The 16,174-nt window shown below is 54.9% G+C and overlaps 1 protein-coding gene across 4 annotated transcripts in view; it reads left to right on the top strand.

Annotated features, from left to right (window-relative positions):
* Positions 1–16,174, top strand: part of SOGA1 (suppressor of glucose, autophagy associated 1) — a 91,685-nt gene that overhangs the window by 38,567 nt on the left and 36,944 nt on the right. For 3 of the 4 annotated variants that reach the window (XM_030532888.1, XM_030532889.1, XM_030532887.1), the window contains 5 exons: positions 2,088–2,150; positions 7,428–8,681; positions 10,132–10,290; positions 13,593–13,718; positions 14,720–14,950. In XM_030532888.1, the coding sequence (XP_030388748.1) occupies positions 2,088–2,150; positions 7,428–8,681; positions 10,132–10,290; positions 13,593–13,718; positions 14,720–14,950 (1,833 nt within the window). The remainder of the gene's footprint in view (positions 1–2,087; positions 2,151–7,427; positions 8,682–10,131; positions 10,291–13,592; positions 13,719–14,719; positions 14,951–16,174) is intronic. The other variant, XM_030532886.1, reaches the window with a different exon arrangement.

Here is a 16,174-nt window from a genome sequence, read left to right as displayed (position 1 = left end):
CTCAGATACTTGCAGCCCCTCCCGACGTGGTTAGTCAGGTGTTGTGTCAAGTAGCCCTGCAAATCACCTCACGGGTTTGTTCACTCTTTGGCCCTGCCCCGAAGCTGTCAGCATCTCATTCCTCAGGGAGCCAGCCCCCTCACAGGGGAGCCTGTTGTGAACACATTTCCCCTCTGTGCCAATTCCTCCACTGGCTTCCCACCAGTACGAGGCCTTTGCCTGATCTCCAAAGTCATCAATAGGTTTGAGCCAGCTGTATCGGTCACTCTGTCTGCACCTAGTGTTTGTCAGGGCAGCTGTCTCTGCGTCAGTGTGGTTTACAAAGCCCAGGGCAGCTTATGATAAAGTGACTTTCCTCCAGGGCGTTCAGCTTCTAGAGGAAATTAGACTTCTCCACAGTCCAACTCCCTTCCCCACCTTGAGGACAGGGGGAAGGGCTGCTCTGCAGAAGGAAGCTTTTGCACCATGGTTGGATAATGCGTCTTTTAACCGGAGAGGGGAGAAGAGCGCTAGGCTCTTGCTGGATGGGTTTCAGTCAGGGAAAGCCTTAAGATACCCACAGTGGGCGTTTTAGGAGCTGGTGTGCAGGTTCACTGCATGTGGCTGATCTCCATTCGACAGACCAAAGTGGGTGTCGCCAGAGGGCCTGCAACAGGATTCCTATACCCGTGGAAGTTTTCCAAGTGAGATAATCAGAAGCCAGGGAGGTTTGTGGTGGTGTCTGCTTTACATACACTGCACTGTGCTGCTGAGAGGTGCCAGGCTGAGCTGTCCTTTATCACCAAAACGGGTAGTAGCAGCAGAAGCTTCCTCTTGTGCTTCTGCTCCCCGTGGGGTACACTGCCCTGTTCACAGGGTGTCCCTAGACACTCTGGGATGGCAACATGACCTAGTGGGTAGAGCTGGAAACTGGGACTCAGGTCTGCTGGTCTCCAGCCGCAGCTGTGTTGCTCTAGTCCATGGCAGACCCTGCCTGTGACAGCACTTCCCTGCTTCACTGGGGATTGGCTCAGTGCTTGGTGCTCTTCCATCTGCAGAAGCAGGAGGCTGGGAATGCAAGGCATTAAACAAGCTGCCAGCAGCCCCCTGCAGGGGAATGTGGCTATCAGCATTGCTGCCTGCTGCACCTTCCCTTCCTTTAACTACATCCTTGGCCAAAGTCCATTAATCTATCTGGGGACCATGTCGTGATGGGATTTCTCCTAGTTGGCGGCAGTGTGCCTCCGTAATTAAGGCTAAGATTTTGTCATAGTTATTTTTAGTAAAAGTCATGGACAGGTTGCAGGCAATAAACAAAAAAAATCACAGAAGCTGTGACCTGTCTGTGACTTCTGCTGCAGCGGCTCCATGGTTTCCCCTGCCGTTGTGGTGGCTGGGAGCTGTGGGGTTCCCCCTCTGCCCACAGCAGCTGGAAGCTGCAGGGGGGCCTCCCTCCACCCACAGCAGCTCGGAGCTGTAGGGTGACCATATTTCCCAAAGAGAAAACAGGGCACACCCAGCCGCTCACCAAAGGCGCTGCCCTCCGCTGTGCGAGGCTGTTGCCTGTTGCTGAAACCCTCTCAGGGCCCCACTGGCTGCCAGCTCCCATCCCTCAACCCCTGAGGCTGAAGCAGAGAATGTCTCCATGACCTCCCTGACATAAACACAGCCTTACCCATAATGCAGCATGGCAGGCATTGATATCATTTTTGCAGCTGGTTAGACTGACCTTGGTGATGAAAAGGTCAAAGTTCACATTTTAGGGTTGGTTTTCTGAGTTCAGCAGCCCATAACCAAAGCTGGCAGCAAAAAGCAAGGTTCTAGCTCAGGATTGGGCACACAACCGATAGCACAGTCACTTTGTGCAGGTGTCTGCGTGATATTAAATAAGCAAATTCACAAATGCTTGTCCTGGCTGCGTGGGAAGTGCAGTGTGCAAACGATTCTGCATAACCTAGGATGACCAGATGTCCCAATTTTATAGGGACAGTCCAGATTTTTCCATCTTATTCTTATATAGGCTTCTATTACCCCCCGACCCTCTATCTCGATTTTTCACATTTGCTGTCTAGTCACCCTAGCGTAACCCTTCTCTCTTCTCTTTCCAGAATTCGTTGAAGAAAAGGGGATCTCGTTCTGTGGGGAAGACTGAAAAGAAGCCTTCAGTCCAGGTACCCAGACTGTAGCCAGTCAGGCCCTCCTAGGGCCATGTTGATTATCAATGGTGTTGTAGAACTCGAAGAGCCATGCTCACCCTGCAGGTGGCCAGTCCTGGTATAGCAGTGAAACCGTGCACGTGGAAGTGTCATGCCTTAATTTGTGTGGCCCTGGTGAGTCGAGTGGCCCCCGGGGAATGGTTATGGTGAAGGGTTTCTAATAAAGGGTTTGGAACGTAGCTCCTGAGGCCTGGAACTTGGCCCCCCCAAGGCACTGGAGGTGCCAAGTGGGCTGGCCAGCCTGCTCAGCCATGGAGCGATGAGAGCCATGTGACTGACTTTCTCTGCGACCAGCTGGGGCTCTTCTCTGGAGAACATCCAATGGCTGAGGAGCAAATGGAGCATTTGCCCCAGCAGTGCTCCCAGCTCCTAGCACTCCCTAGAAAGTCACTTTTCTAGGGAGTGCTACAGAGTTCATGCTTTCACCCCCACATGGCTGGGTGGGGAGGCAGATGAGCATATGAATCTCAGCCAAGCCTACTTGGCCGGAGGGAGGATACTTATGACACAGCTAGAGTCAAGCCTGAAGAAATGGGGTGGGGCTCAGAACAGTCCAGACCCCGTTGGGGTAACGAGGATCCATTAACCAGAAAACTACTCAGGCCCAATATGTAGCTAAGTGCCCTTGCTTTACATCTTGGCTCTGGGCCTAGCTGCATGGGATGGATGGGGACTACATGGTGGGGTTGCCTGCAATAACAGGGAACTGGATCTGATGACCCAGGAGGTCCCTCCCAGTCCCACCTCCTGTTCCTGTGTGCCTGGTGGAGAGAGCACCGTGCCTGGCTAGAACAGTGACCCCAGCACCAGTTGGGCAGTTTTGGCACTGAGATAATATTTAAAAATCTGAGCCAAAGCTCAGCCTGCAGAGAGGATGCTGTGCCCTGGCTATCAGGTGATTGTGTGTGTCCCATTCACTCCTGCCTCTGCAGCATGAGCCATTTCCCATGGGCATGGTCAGGTATCCGTCTTGCTCAGACCGTTTAGGTGGTGCAGCTGAGGTGCCTCTGTCCAGCAGTCTGACCTTATAAACTTCCTGAACATCGTGCACTCTGCACCCCTGCCTTGCACAGGACATTGGACAATGCGGCAGTTATGGGCTCTCTCCACTGGTGGAAGGATTTTGTCTCTCAGTGATTGGTGTGTTCAGCGGCTTTGACTCTCTGATAACCTGACCGGGGTGTGAAGGTTCAGAGTTGATGGTGTCACTGCAGAAATGAAAGTGGTTTATTGTTCGTAAAAGCCTCTCTCAAAGGCTGATGTCAGCATTTTAGAGGTAGGAAAGGACTGACCAGTCATGTCTTCATCGTTCGTTGCTCTAGTTTGTCTCCAACATCCAAACGCTTGATATTGAGTTCACGAGCTGCATTAGTTAATCCCAAATAACAGTGGAATATCATGTAACCCAAGACACTGTCAGCAGTGCCAAGAGGGTTCATTAGAATGATACAGTGATACAAAGGAAATAACATGAGTCTGCTGCAGCAGAATGAGTGTTAGAGGAAATTCCAACTCATTGCATTACAGATTTAAACTTATGGCCCTGCGTAAATCTTCAGTGAGGATGAAATTGGCCTTCCAGCTTGCGCGCACGCACAGAATGGGCCTCAGTTAGTGTAAATCAGCATAGCTACATGACATCAGTTGAGCTGATTTCCACTGACTGAGGATCTGGCCTGCCATCTGTATGTGGGGGCTTAGTGTGGAGGGCGCGCATGCAGATTCACCCACACATACAAAGTAGCCACTGGAATAGCAGATATATCTTCCCTGCAGAGTTAGGGAAAGGTCCATGTCTCCTGAGAGTTTCTCTTGCCCCCATACCTGCGCAGTGAGAATAAACCTGATAATCCACTGCCCACGGTGACACACTTGGTGTTGGTTCTGAAGTCATTGACCAGGAAGCAGTCTGTGATTTCCCTTTGCAGGGTGTTTGTGTGTTAGCCGATCTCTTCGGTGGAGGAGACATGCTGAAGAATGGAGGGCTGTTTCTGCTGGTTTCTTTTCCTTTCATTTGTGGCTTAACTTCTATCCTCCGTATGTCATCAGTGGAGGAACTTGGTCAAAACAATTGGATGTTCCCCCAGAGCCCACATCTGTATATGTGTTGGGCACTATGGCTAACGGTCAGGTGCACCAGTTTGCACATTTGAGCTGCACTTGGAAACACTGTCCCCGCTGCTGTCTTTGTCCCTCTTAGTGGGAGATGTTCAGGCCTTTGACAACATCAAAAACATTCTTACAAGACATTGTTGAGACTGAAATACAAAACCATCCCCACTTCCTCCTAATGAGATACCACAAGGGACTGAGGAAACAAACCCAACCCAACTCCAAGCCACAGGACATAAATCTTGTGTTTCTCATGCTGTCAGCTTCATGGAGCCAAGACCGACCTCATGGCTGCTGCAGAGCTGGTTGAGCTCTGGAGATGGACCCACCAGATAGTCCAGAGATCCCTAGGGTGTGAGCAGTGCACTGGTGTGCAAGGGTGGGCAAAGGGAGTAGGTTGTCCATGCTACTTAGCGAAAGGGTCCGGGGGACTCGAGGCTCTGCCTCATGTGAGTTATGACCACCCCTGTCTCAGCACTGTGGGTAAAACTGGAAGGATCAGCAAGGGGCAGATTTGAAAAGGGTACTGCATCTTGGGAGCTGAGATCTTTTGAAAATCTGGCCAGGAGTGTCTCCACGGGAGCTGTGGAGAGTTGTGTGTTTTGAAAATCTGGCTTTTATTTAGGTGCCCAAATGGAAACCTCTCCTTGAAATCTGCCTCCAGCTGAGGGTGCTCAACACTTGAAAATTTGGCCCTCATAGGACATAGTAAGGGCTATATCCTGCCCTCCTCAGTACACAGTGCGTCCACTGATCTGAAATCAGCTGGTGAGCTCCTGCTGAATGTTCGAGTGAGCCAGAAGGATAACGTGTGGCCATCATGCCCAATGCTCCATCAAGCAGGGGTTTGCACCCTAGCTTGGGAGCAGGCACCCACGTTTACACTCTGAACGAGGCTGTCGTAAAAAGCTCTGTGGGGTTTCATAAAGCAGCCTGGGAAGTTTGCAGAGTCAATAGCTGCTGCTTATCTGAGGATGATGCAGGCTCAGGCGTAGCTGTTGAATTTGAATTTTCAAACTGTATTGACCATCTGGAAAAAAGATCTTAACTGCTTCACAGGGCAGTCAGTGGGAGGGATTTGTCATCAGTGTGCAGAGTTTTCCCAGGAACACGCTTTCTCCCAGCCCTGAAAACAGGAAATGAAATGCGTTCAATGAGATTTACAACCAACGGACCCTTTGCATGAGGTCATATTCGTGGAGCAAAAAATCCCTAATGCTCTTGGGGAGTCCAGGAAAAAAATCTCCAAATTCCTAACCGTTTGGCTTTTGAAAGATGGATGGTAATGAACAGCAGAGCTGAGATTTTCCCCTCGATTGTCCCTCTGGACGTGGAACAGGTCCAGCTTTCCCTTTATTCCACATGCAATGGCTTCATCCCATCTTTCTGGCTTAGTATTTACTGTTGGGTTTTGAGATGGAAGTTGCAGAGTGGAAGTGCTCTCTAGCCCCTTAGGCAGCTGACTTCCCTTCCCCACAAGACATGTGCTTGGTGCTTGGCATCCTGCTCTCCTCTGTGTGTCTCCTTCTCTTGGCGTGAGTAGGGGAGGGGGCTCCCCCAAGCCGCTTTGGAAGGCTGACTTGTCAGACACCAGGGATCTGCGTCAGATCAGTGCTGGCCCTCTATGCCATTGTCAGCAGTGGGGCAACTCTCGGAGCAGTGGAGTGAATTCCCACAAAGGGAACTAGAGGAAATCTTCCTGAGGGTGGGGAATAGTCTTTCCAGGGAACTGGGGGCCTCCCCACTGCCTCATGGACAAAGCACTAGAGAGTGGTGCAGAGAGGAGCAGCCCAGCGTTGGCCCTTGGGGGAAGGGGGCAGATGGGACCTAGCAGGGTTTCCCCATCTATACACATGCAAAGAAGTTGTGGCACACAGGGACAGATACTTCAGCTGTTGGGTCAGGATGTGGGCGGGGCTGTTCCAGTGGCTGTTGGGAGCTGTACAGCGAAAGGCTCAGCTCATTTTGAAAATGTATCTTTGATGTTTCCAGCCCTTAGACAAATGAGATCTGTGTTTACTGCTGCTAACGTCCGCGGGGATGTATGCGGCACTGTCCGAGAGCACACAGAGCGTCTCTGTGCCCCGCTGCGCTCAGCCCAAGCACAGCGAGCACACAGCAGGCTGGATAGAGTGACGAGCCCAGGGAAGGGAGCGAATGGGAGGCTGTGCTGCTCTGTTTTGAAACAATTGACTCTTGTTGGCTGGGCAGCAGAAGGGAGCCCAGGGAGGGATTTGTAGCAATCTGAACTAATTCAAAACACTGCTGCGTTTGCACAGCAATGCCAGGCTTTCAAGAGGAAACCTGCTTATGGTTTTTATTTTTCCACATGGAGTCCAACAGCTTGTTCCCCACGCTGCTGAAACAACATTTAGCTCTATTTTATTGGCCTGGTTAGAGTGCAGTTTGAACATCATTTCAGTGCCCTGGGGCATCAGGGGTCTAAATTCCTTCCTGTCAGTTCAGACCAGTTGGGGCCCATCTCCTGTATGATTAACTGCTTTCCAGCACCCTGGGTACCCTTTTCCTGTGTCTGCCACAATTCCACGGAGCTATATTTCCAGGTATCTGAGGTTTGGTAGGGCCCATAGGAACTGGCACTCTGCAGACCTGAGGGACAGTTTTCTGACAATGGTGGAATATCTGCTATGGGCTAGTTCACTTGTTTTTTCTCCATGTCAGTGCCCCAAATTGATTCACAACTTCAAGGGCCAAATTCTGCACTTAGATTTGAGGGCACAGCTCCACTTCGTGACATGAGCTCCCAGACTTCTCACGTGCCCAATGTATCTGAGGCAATGAGACCATTGAGATAGGGCCATTAATCCTCAATAAACTGCAGTCTGTATGAAGCCATGTCTTGTGCTCCTGGGCTTCGTGCTTTGGCTCATATGTATGTTGATAAATTACAAATAGGCGAGTTGACTACTTGAACTTTGTAGAGCTGCAAACAATAGGTATTAAAACACTCTGTTCTGGGAGTTATTTAAGAGAAGTTCTCTGGCCTGTGTTTTACAGGAGGTGAGACTAGATGATCACAATGGTCCTACGTGGTCTATGACTCTCATTTTTAACCAGAGGCAACCCGTTTTCTAATGCCTGTGCCATTTTGGCCCATAGGAGGACAGCGCAGATCTAAAGTGTCAACTGCATTTTGCAAAAGAGGAGTCAGCTCTGATGTGCAAGAAACTAACGAAGTTAGCCAAGGAGAATGACAGCATGAAGGAGGAGCTGGTGAAATACCACTCCTTGTACGGGGACTTGGAGAGCTCTCTGTCCATAGAGGAGCTGGTAGACTCCCCTCATTCGCGAGAGGCAGAACTGAAGGCCCATCTGAAGCTCGTTGAGGAAGAAGCCAACATCCTGAGTCGGAGGATCGTGGAGCTCGAGGTTGAAAACCGTGGGCTGAGGGCAGAGATGGATGACATGAAGGGACAAGGTGACAGAGAGCTGATGGGGCAGGACATTCGGTTTGCTTTCTCCTCCACCAGCTGTGGGGACTCTGGGGAGAGCCAGGTGGAGCTGAGGCGACACCTGCAGTTCGTGGAAGAGGAGGCAGAGCTATTGAGGAGGTCGCTGATGGAGCTGGAAGACCAAAACAAGCTCCTCATGAATGAGCTGAACAAGTACAAGTCGGACCACGACCTGGACATTACCCTGTCGGAGGACAGCTGCTCGGTGATCAGCGAGCCATCTCAAGAGGAGCTGGCCACGGCCAAGGTGCAGATCAGCGAGCTCAGCGGCAAGGTGAAGAAGCTGCAGTACGAGAACCGCGTGCTGCTCTCTAACCTTCAGCGCTGCGACCTGGCCTCCTGCCAGACCATGAGGCCGATGATGGAGACCGACGCTGAGGCTGGTGATTCTGCGGACTGCATCCCCACCCCTCTCTGGAGAGAGGTGCCCGTTGGAGGAGAGAATGATGCCAAGGACCGCCCTGAGAGAGGGCCCAACAATGGCAACGGGAAGTCTCAGGACAGCAGCCCCACCCGGCTGTTCAAATCCAAGGACTTGGAGACTCTGCTCGGCCTCCGGGACCAGGCCGCACTTGTTAGCAGAGCCATCGATGTCTTGATTTCGGACTCCAATGGCTTCACCTCCAGCCTGAAGGTGTGTCTGGACAATGACTGCATGGATCTGGTGCTGAGTGAGCCGGTGGATAACAACAGTGAAAGCACCAGTGACTCCAAGCTGATCAGCATGATCTTCGTGAGGCTCCGCGTCCTGCAGCAGGAGCTGAGCTCCTTCATGAGGAAGGTGGATCACATTGGGGACTGCTGGAAAGAGCAGATGGACCCTTTCTCCTTCCTGCCCAGCTGCGGCTCCCAGGACTCTCCCAAAGGAGCACTGCGCAAAGAGCACAGCTCCGATTTCCAGGTAGGGTGTTTTCCATGTCATTGCCGTTCCTGTGCAGTGTTGGTTGCTTTATTTGCCGTGCTGTTTCTCCTGCTTTAACAAAACAAACTCCACCTATAATGTAACCTCCTTTGTGCCTCTCTAGAGAGAACTACAAACTAACAACAACTCACTGCATGGTAATGAACCCACAGACAAGATAGGACTCTGCTCTAACAGAGTGTGCGTAGTGGGGAAGGTGGAGCCCTGGAGATTGGGCAGGCAGAGGAACACTGTTTTGGGTCATCGTCACTTCAGAACAGTTGGGGCGTGAGGTGGCTGACGCTGAGCCTGTCCGCAGCCAAAGGGGAAGGGCTCCCCAGTACAGTCCTAACTCAGCATGCCCAGGGTCCATCCCAGGTGAATGCACTGTTCTGCAGATCCAGCAATGGCTGCATGGTCTGATACCAGATTCCTGTCATGGTGAAACATCCCCAAGTGAGCTCAGTCCCGATCTCAGCGAGGCGGGAGGCTCGTGTGAAGTCAGTACAGTGCATAGGAGAGAGGGCAAGGGGTGCTGTCCTGGGGTCTCCAGGATCCAGGTGGCACCCCACTTTACAGCCAGATGCGGCACTCTTGGGGAGAGAACTTCTCAGCCCCTTTGCTAAGTGCTGCAGAAAGAGCCCAGGAGCAAGAGACTGCAGAGTGAACATCTGAAAGGCAAATTTAGTAAGACTCTGAGCATGTCCTCTTGTCCATGGGAGCAGCCCCTCCATGCTGCTGGAGCAGCAGAGGGTGGCTTGGCCCAAAGCACACAATCCCCTAAAGATGCATGGTGGCGCTCCCCTTGAGGAGCGTCTCCAGCAGCACCATCTCCTCACGGCATGGACCCTTGGCCACCACCATCCAGAATCTGACTCGCTGGGAGTGTGCCAAAAACCCTAAGTTCAGGCTGTTCTCAAAACCTGCCAGCATGCCCTACCTCCCCCTGAGCTCCAGATCACCCAGCCCATGTGCAGCAGGAGGAGGGGGACCATAGCTGAGACCTTTCGAACTGCCAGGGGAAGGTAGAGGGCTCCGGGCTCTGAAGAGGGAGCAGATTTCCAGAGGTGGCCGGGTGGCAGTGCCCTTTCCGAAGCACACTCTCATTTGTTCAGAGTTCTATTTTCCTGCATGCTGCTGGGTTTTAGTCCAACCCAGCCCAGACTCCCCACCCCACCAGTCACTGCATGGCACCATAACTGGGGTTTGCACATTTTTTCCCTCTCTCTCTCTCTCCCCCACCCCAAACAATCCAGCCCATGTGTCTCCTCATCCTGTGTTTTCTTTTGTTTTCCACATTGTCTTATGCCATGGTGCTGAAGCTCCTCTTCCTCTTCATCCTTTTTGTTGTCTTGTAGTTCTTTGCTGTTTCTGAGACCCATTGTTTTGTTTGTTTTTCTTTTCTTCCCGCCCTTTTGGTTTGTTCTCATTAACTTGCCCATGCATGCAGCAGCCAGACTTTAGGGATGGCCCGGACTGGGACGCCGCGGGGAGCCGACCCCCTGACCTGTACCGCAGCAACAATACCATGGATGTGGACTCCAATGTGAAACTCCCCAGGAACTACAAGCCCTACCGACCTGACGAGAACGACTCCTATGTCACCGAGGTAGGTGAGCAGAGGGGCAGGAGCTCCCCCCCCTGCAGGAGATGGGGCTGGCCTAGGAGATGCTGAGTCAGTGTGGGGAGAGGGAAGGCCAGAAGATGTGAAAGGGGAGGCACTGATGTGGGGCAGGGGTGGCTATGCTGGGGCCCTTGGGGATCCCCCATGGGAGAGCTCTTGGCACCTGTATTCAGCAGGCCCATGGCCCAGCCGGGTGAGAAGGAGCACAGGTCCAGAGAGCTGCTGGATCGCTCTGAAAGCTGCTTTCTGGAGCTTGCTAGATGTGGATGGGGAGAGCTCCCCTCTCTCTGTAGTAAATGGGGTGATGGGGGAGAGTACCGCTGAGCTAGTGGGGCAATGAGGCAGACCCTTTCCAGAGAGCAGAGACTCCAGCTAGCAGGCTGTGCCCTTCCCTATGTGCCAGCACTGCCCGGAGGGGAGCCAGTTGTCCTGGGAGGAGAGGAGGCTGTGAGGATCCCAGGCTGCCATAAAGTCCTGCAGCCTCTCTCCTGTCTTGGAGCTCAGCCAGCTGGTGATATGGGCACTGCAGGCACGCTGCTCCCAGCAGGACCACTTCCCTAAGCAAACAGGCGCAGTGTGACAGAGGGACAAGCAGCATCAACCTGAGTTTCCCTAAAATGCACCTGACCCATACATGACTGGGGTCTGTGTCTGTTAGCTGCTGTAGGGGAGGGGTCTTCTCCCTCTCACGATCTCCCACCTCTCTGCTCAGATCTCCCTGTGTCTGTCTGATGTGGGAAGGGGTTCTGATTGCTTCTCCATGGGCAGGAAAGTGCTGCCAGCCCCAAACAAGGAGTGCCTTGCCGGGAGAGCTCCCTGTGCTTTCTGCAAGCTGTCCACCCAGTGTTCCATCTTCCTGACGTGAAGCCTGGGGCAGTTGGCTTTCCACGAGCTCTGGGAAACGTGTTTGTATCCTGTCTCTGAGGCGCCTCCTCTGTGCCACGGGCTTTGCGCTTCTCTGGCGCAGCACCTTCAGTGTTACCCTCTACTGAGCCAGCCTGTGGGTTTGTTGCCAGGTTTAGCCCTGACCCAGAGTGGTTTCAGGCTTTTGTGCCCAACTCACGAAGTATCCATGGACCCAGCTCTTCTGCAGAGCACATGGAATAGTCTGTGTGTGTCTCAAGGATGGCCTTGTATAGAACGCGGTACATTTCCACAGCAGCTGCTCAGGTTGCAAAGCAAAGCTGTAATAAATTCAAAAGGCCAGTTCCGTCCTCATTTCAGCTCCATGTGTGGTTTGCAGCAGGGGCATGTAACCAGGTGGAGGTTTAATTTGCCCCAAAGCTGACTGTGGTTTGGTCTTTGTGACAGAAGATGGAGCCATGACTGAGAAGCCCTGCCTCTCCCCTCCCCAGTCACTGCCCCAGAGCTCGGGTCAGGGCACTCACAGCACAGCCTTGCCTCAGGCACAGCCAGCAGGGCTTTGATTCCTGGTCCTACCTCCATTGTCCACGGTGTTGCTGGTGTGATTGGCAGCTTGGCCCGCCCTCATCCCTTCTGACTGGTAGTTCTGTGCTGCTGGGCCCAGTTCTCTCAGCCGCCCCCATTGTCCTTGTGCAGCAGGCATTAGCCCTGACCCTTGTCCTGGGCTGCCGGGTAGTAGGGTTTTCCCTAGCCTGGCCTAAGGGGGTTTCCCCACCCCCTTAGCCCCCTCCTGCCCCCACCTGCTGCCCCTTCTGCCGAGGCTGGGGGCTGCTGAACCCACCTGTTCTTCATTGCCTGCTCAGCCTGACCGTTCGCAGCACCCCATTTGCTGCTGCCTCAGCTCCCCTGCAGCCCCAGTGATGGGCACCCTAGGGCAGGCATGGATCTGGCTCTGTGTGGTGTTTCTGCCAGCTTAGTGCTAGCTCTGTGGCCCTGCCCCTCCCTAGTAGGGGGCATTCTGGAGCGGGAGGGGAATGGCTCCAGGTATGGCTGCAGCAGTGATGCAAGGCAGGGCCTGCGTTGGAGGCCTCCCCAGCTCCTGGCTACCCCTCAACAGGGGGGAACAAACTGTCCCCCCAGCCCTGCACTGGCCAGTCTCTCCAGAGCAGGGTCTGGGTTCTGAGCTGCGCTGACATAAGTCTCATTGCTGCCTTTCCACAAAGTGGCTTGTTCCTGCCAGGCTGGCTCTGCTGATGGGAATCTCTGTACAAACTGGTGCAGTGTTTGTGCCCTGGCCTCTGGGTGCGCAGCCCTGCTCCATGCCCGGCTGGTGGCTGGAAACCTTGAGCTGTGCCACCTGTTGTGCTGCTCCTGTCAGATCCGGGAAGGGAAGAGCTTCAGGAAAGGTTGGCACCATCAGCCTGGGGCTGTGGATCTCGGGGGGGGGCCCTGCTTCCAGACGAGTGGGTGTAGGTCACCCAGACAGCAGTAGGACTGTTGGCTCAGTTGCTCTGAACTAACCAAGGTCCAGACATGGAAAAGGGGCCTTTAAAATGTGGGCTGGGACCCCAATGGCAGGGGATGGGCCCCGATGGCTCACTAGAGGTCCTGTCCCTCCCTGGGGATCCTGTGAGCAGCCACCTACTGCCAGGCACGTCCAGGGAGGAGACCCTTGGAGGGACAGGTGCACTGGGAGAATAGAGCTCCTGGAAGGGGAACTTTCCAAGAGGCCGGTTCACACCCCAGTCTCCAGCTAGCGCTGCTCAATCGGGCTCTGTCTCTGCATCTCCCTTCAGCTCCTGGGCCAGGCCCGGTGTCTCTGAGCTTCTCCCTGAGTGCAGTGTGACTCTGTGACTAAACTGAGAGGGATTAGGTTAGGGCCTGGGTGAAGGCCCAGCCTTTCCAAATCACTGCTTGGCTGCAATGGCCTGAGCTCTCCCCGTCCCAGCAGCAGCACGATCAGGGCTGGGGCCTTTCTGCTCTCATATGCCCTTGAGCAGTGGCTGCCCCGAGGCCCCAGTAGAGCAAATGGCCACCTGCCCCAGCTCTGAGTCCCTGTGTGCCCGTCTGCAGCCCCTCCCAGCTGTGTGCCACAGGGCCTATGGGCCTTGGCTGGCTAGTGAGGAACTTGGCGGGAAGGACGTGGCTTCCCCGTTTTAAAGCTGGCTCGGCTGCGGGGCAGAGAGGGGACGTGATGAGCTCAAGGTCACCGCATGTGTCAGGAGCAGAGACCAAGGGTGCAGTCTCTGAGCCCTCTCCTCTGTCCCTTGGCTGGGGTGGAGCTCAGGAGAACTGAATGCGCCGTGCACTCCAATGCATTGGCCCCCCTCCGGGCTACTGTGGGCCTTGCTCTCCATGAGAGAGGAACGAGGACTGGGCGTGATGAGGCACTAGAGGACTGACTCTGTCCACTGCCCATGCAGATCAAGGAGCTGCAGCTGGTGCTGTCTGAAGCCAACGAGAGCCTGCGGGGCCTGCAGGAGCAGCTCGCCCAGGAGAGGCAGCTGAGGAAGGAGGAGCTGGAGAACTTCTCTCAGAAGATCTGCCAGGTCAGTGAGAGGCACTTCAGGGAGCTGCTGTAGTGACCCAGTGTGGTCTGTGCCACGACCGTCTGCCCCTGCATGGGCTGGAAGTGACTAGGGGGCAGCCAAGAACCAGACTGAGCCTTGGGGATAGTCACAGAGCTTGGAGGAGGCAAGCACAGAACCCCACCCCACTCCCAGCTCCTTCTGGGCAGGCAAAGGCAGCCACTGCCTGCCCAATCTGCAGCGGGGGAGAGGGCGAGTCTCCGTGAGAGCTTGTGGCCGTCAGCTCTTTCAGAGGAGTGTGCAGCACCCAGGGCCTCCACTAACTCGAACCCTTCTTCCCCAGCACTGGCAGAGCCGTGCCACAGCCCCTCCTTGAGATTTTCAACGTGCCCAGGGCCCGTGGGATTGCCCCCTCCCCCCACCCACCAGCATGCCTGGGACCCGTGAGATCACTCCCGCTTTCCCTCCCCCACCAGTGCACCCAGGGTCTGCGGGATTGCCCCCTTTCCCAGCCCACAAACATGCCCACGGCATGACCCCCTCCCAGTGCAGCTGGGGACCGCAAGATCCCCCCAGTGTGCCCACGGCCCATGGGATCACTCCCTTCTCCCCTCCCTCAGCACACTTGTGAGATCATCCCCTCCCTCCCCTCGCCCAATAGTGCGCCCAGGACTCGTGAGGGGCGCACACACTCCCGATAACCTGTCGTCAGGGCAAATATCCAACAAGTCCATATTTCTCCCTCCTCCCCACTGCTGTGGCCCACAGCTCCCTGGCACAGCACCACTATCTCCAGAGGCAGGTGACCATGCTCTGGGCCCTCCCTCTTCCACTGCTCCTGTCCTGGTGCCCATGGGGCCAGGGAACAAGTGACAGCCCTAGGAGCTCTGCTTCAACCTCAGCCCCTCTCCACCAGGGGCCTAACCCCCCAGTCCCACCACCTGCACAGATTCTGCAGCAGCACCCACTGGGGGCCCTCGTGTGGCTGAGGGGAGGATCCTTCTCATGGTGCTCTCCCCCAGCTGCGAGAAGACCAGCAGAAGGCTCTCCTGAGGCGGGAGTTTGAGCTGCAGAGCCTGAGCCTCCAGAGACGGCTGGAGCAGAAGTTCTGGAGCCAGGAGAAGAACCTCCTGGTGCAGGAATCTCAGCAGTTCAAGCAGAATTTCTTGCTTCTCTTCATGAAGCTCAAGTGGTTCCTCAAACGCTGGAGACAGGGGAAGATCCTTCACAGTGAGGGCGATGGCTTCTTGGAGGTAGGATATGCAGCCAGGAGCTCCCATCCCATAGTCTGCTGGGCACAGGGCTGCACTTTCCCAACTGGAGAGACCTACCGCAGAGTCTGTGCAGGCAGCTAGCCAGGTGGCATGGAGTGGAGCCAATGCCACCCTTTGTGACCCTTCATGTAGATATGCAGCCTGGAGAGCCTGTGGGCCGCAGCCTGAGAGAGGGAGCTTGGCATGCTGGGACCTGCAGTCTCTGGGCTATCGGCTGGGTATAGTCAGCATTGCCAACTCCCATCACTTCTGGCCTAGGGAGGGCCACTGTAGGGACGATGGGGGTCAGTCTGGCTTAGCCGTTCCTCCCTCTCTCACATGGGACTGCGTATAAGGTGCCATCTGGTGCCACCCTCACACTCTGCAAGCCACTAAGAGCCCTGCTCATTTAACCCAGGTCACTGCAGGAACCAGTTGCCAGGCAGTAAAGTCCTGCAGTGTCTTGAAGTGAAGGGCCCCGTGGCACATTGCTGGGCAAGCTGCTCCCTGCCCTGTACTCTGTCCTGGGTGGTGTCCTGCGTCCTGTCTCACTCTCAACCCCCCCAAACTCAGCAGGTTCAGAAAGACCCCAGACTGAGGCTGTGTGTGGGGACAGCCTGGGCAGTGCCAGCAAAGGTTGGCTTATGTTGGATGCTGCCCTCTTTTCTGCAGCAGCTGGGCAGCTGGGCTGGGCAGCTTGGTGCAGGGGGAGGAGTGGGAGTAGCATGGAGACGTGGGAGCAACAGCAGGGCTAATGGCTCATTGCTTTCGGTGTCGATTGCTCTGTGGGCAGAGGTGGTGCCTGGCACAGGGTTTTTCTGACTGGGGCATGCTGCTGCCCGGGGCAAAGGGCCACGTCTGCCTCTCAACGGTGCTGGCTGCTGGAAACCTGCTGGCTGTTACCCAAAGTCGGCTTGCACTCAGCTCCCCAGCAATGGTCACGTGCTAGGGAGGAGGTCACAGGGCAGGAAGCAGGAGAGTCCGGAGCCAGCGTAGGTCAGCCCTCAAGACTCCAGCCCTGCATCCAAGCAGACAGGCTGGGGCCTGTTAGTCTCTGGGCTGCACCTCTGCATCTTTACTGTTCATGTGCACGTCTGTGAGACGCCCATCTACATGCCACACCAGGGCAGCTGCCTCCTGCTCTAATGCCAGTTAAGTGCATACTGCCCCTCGGGGAAGTTTGCCCAGCACCTGTCTGTGCTGGGCTCTCGTCCCTCGCTTCTC

The sequence above is a fragment of the Gopherus evgoodei genome, chromosome 14 (assembly GCF_007399415.2).
Source record: "Gopherus evgoodei ecotype Sinaloan lineage chromosome 14, rGopEvg1_v1.p, whole genome shotgun sequence".
In the NCBI taxonomy this organism is placed as follows: Eukaryota; Metazoa; Chordata; order Testudines; family Testudinidae; genus Gopherus; species Gopherus evgoodei.
Note: the sequence above shows the minus strand (reverse complement) of the source record. Positions and strands in the feature narration are given on the sequence as shown.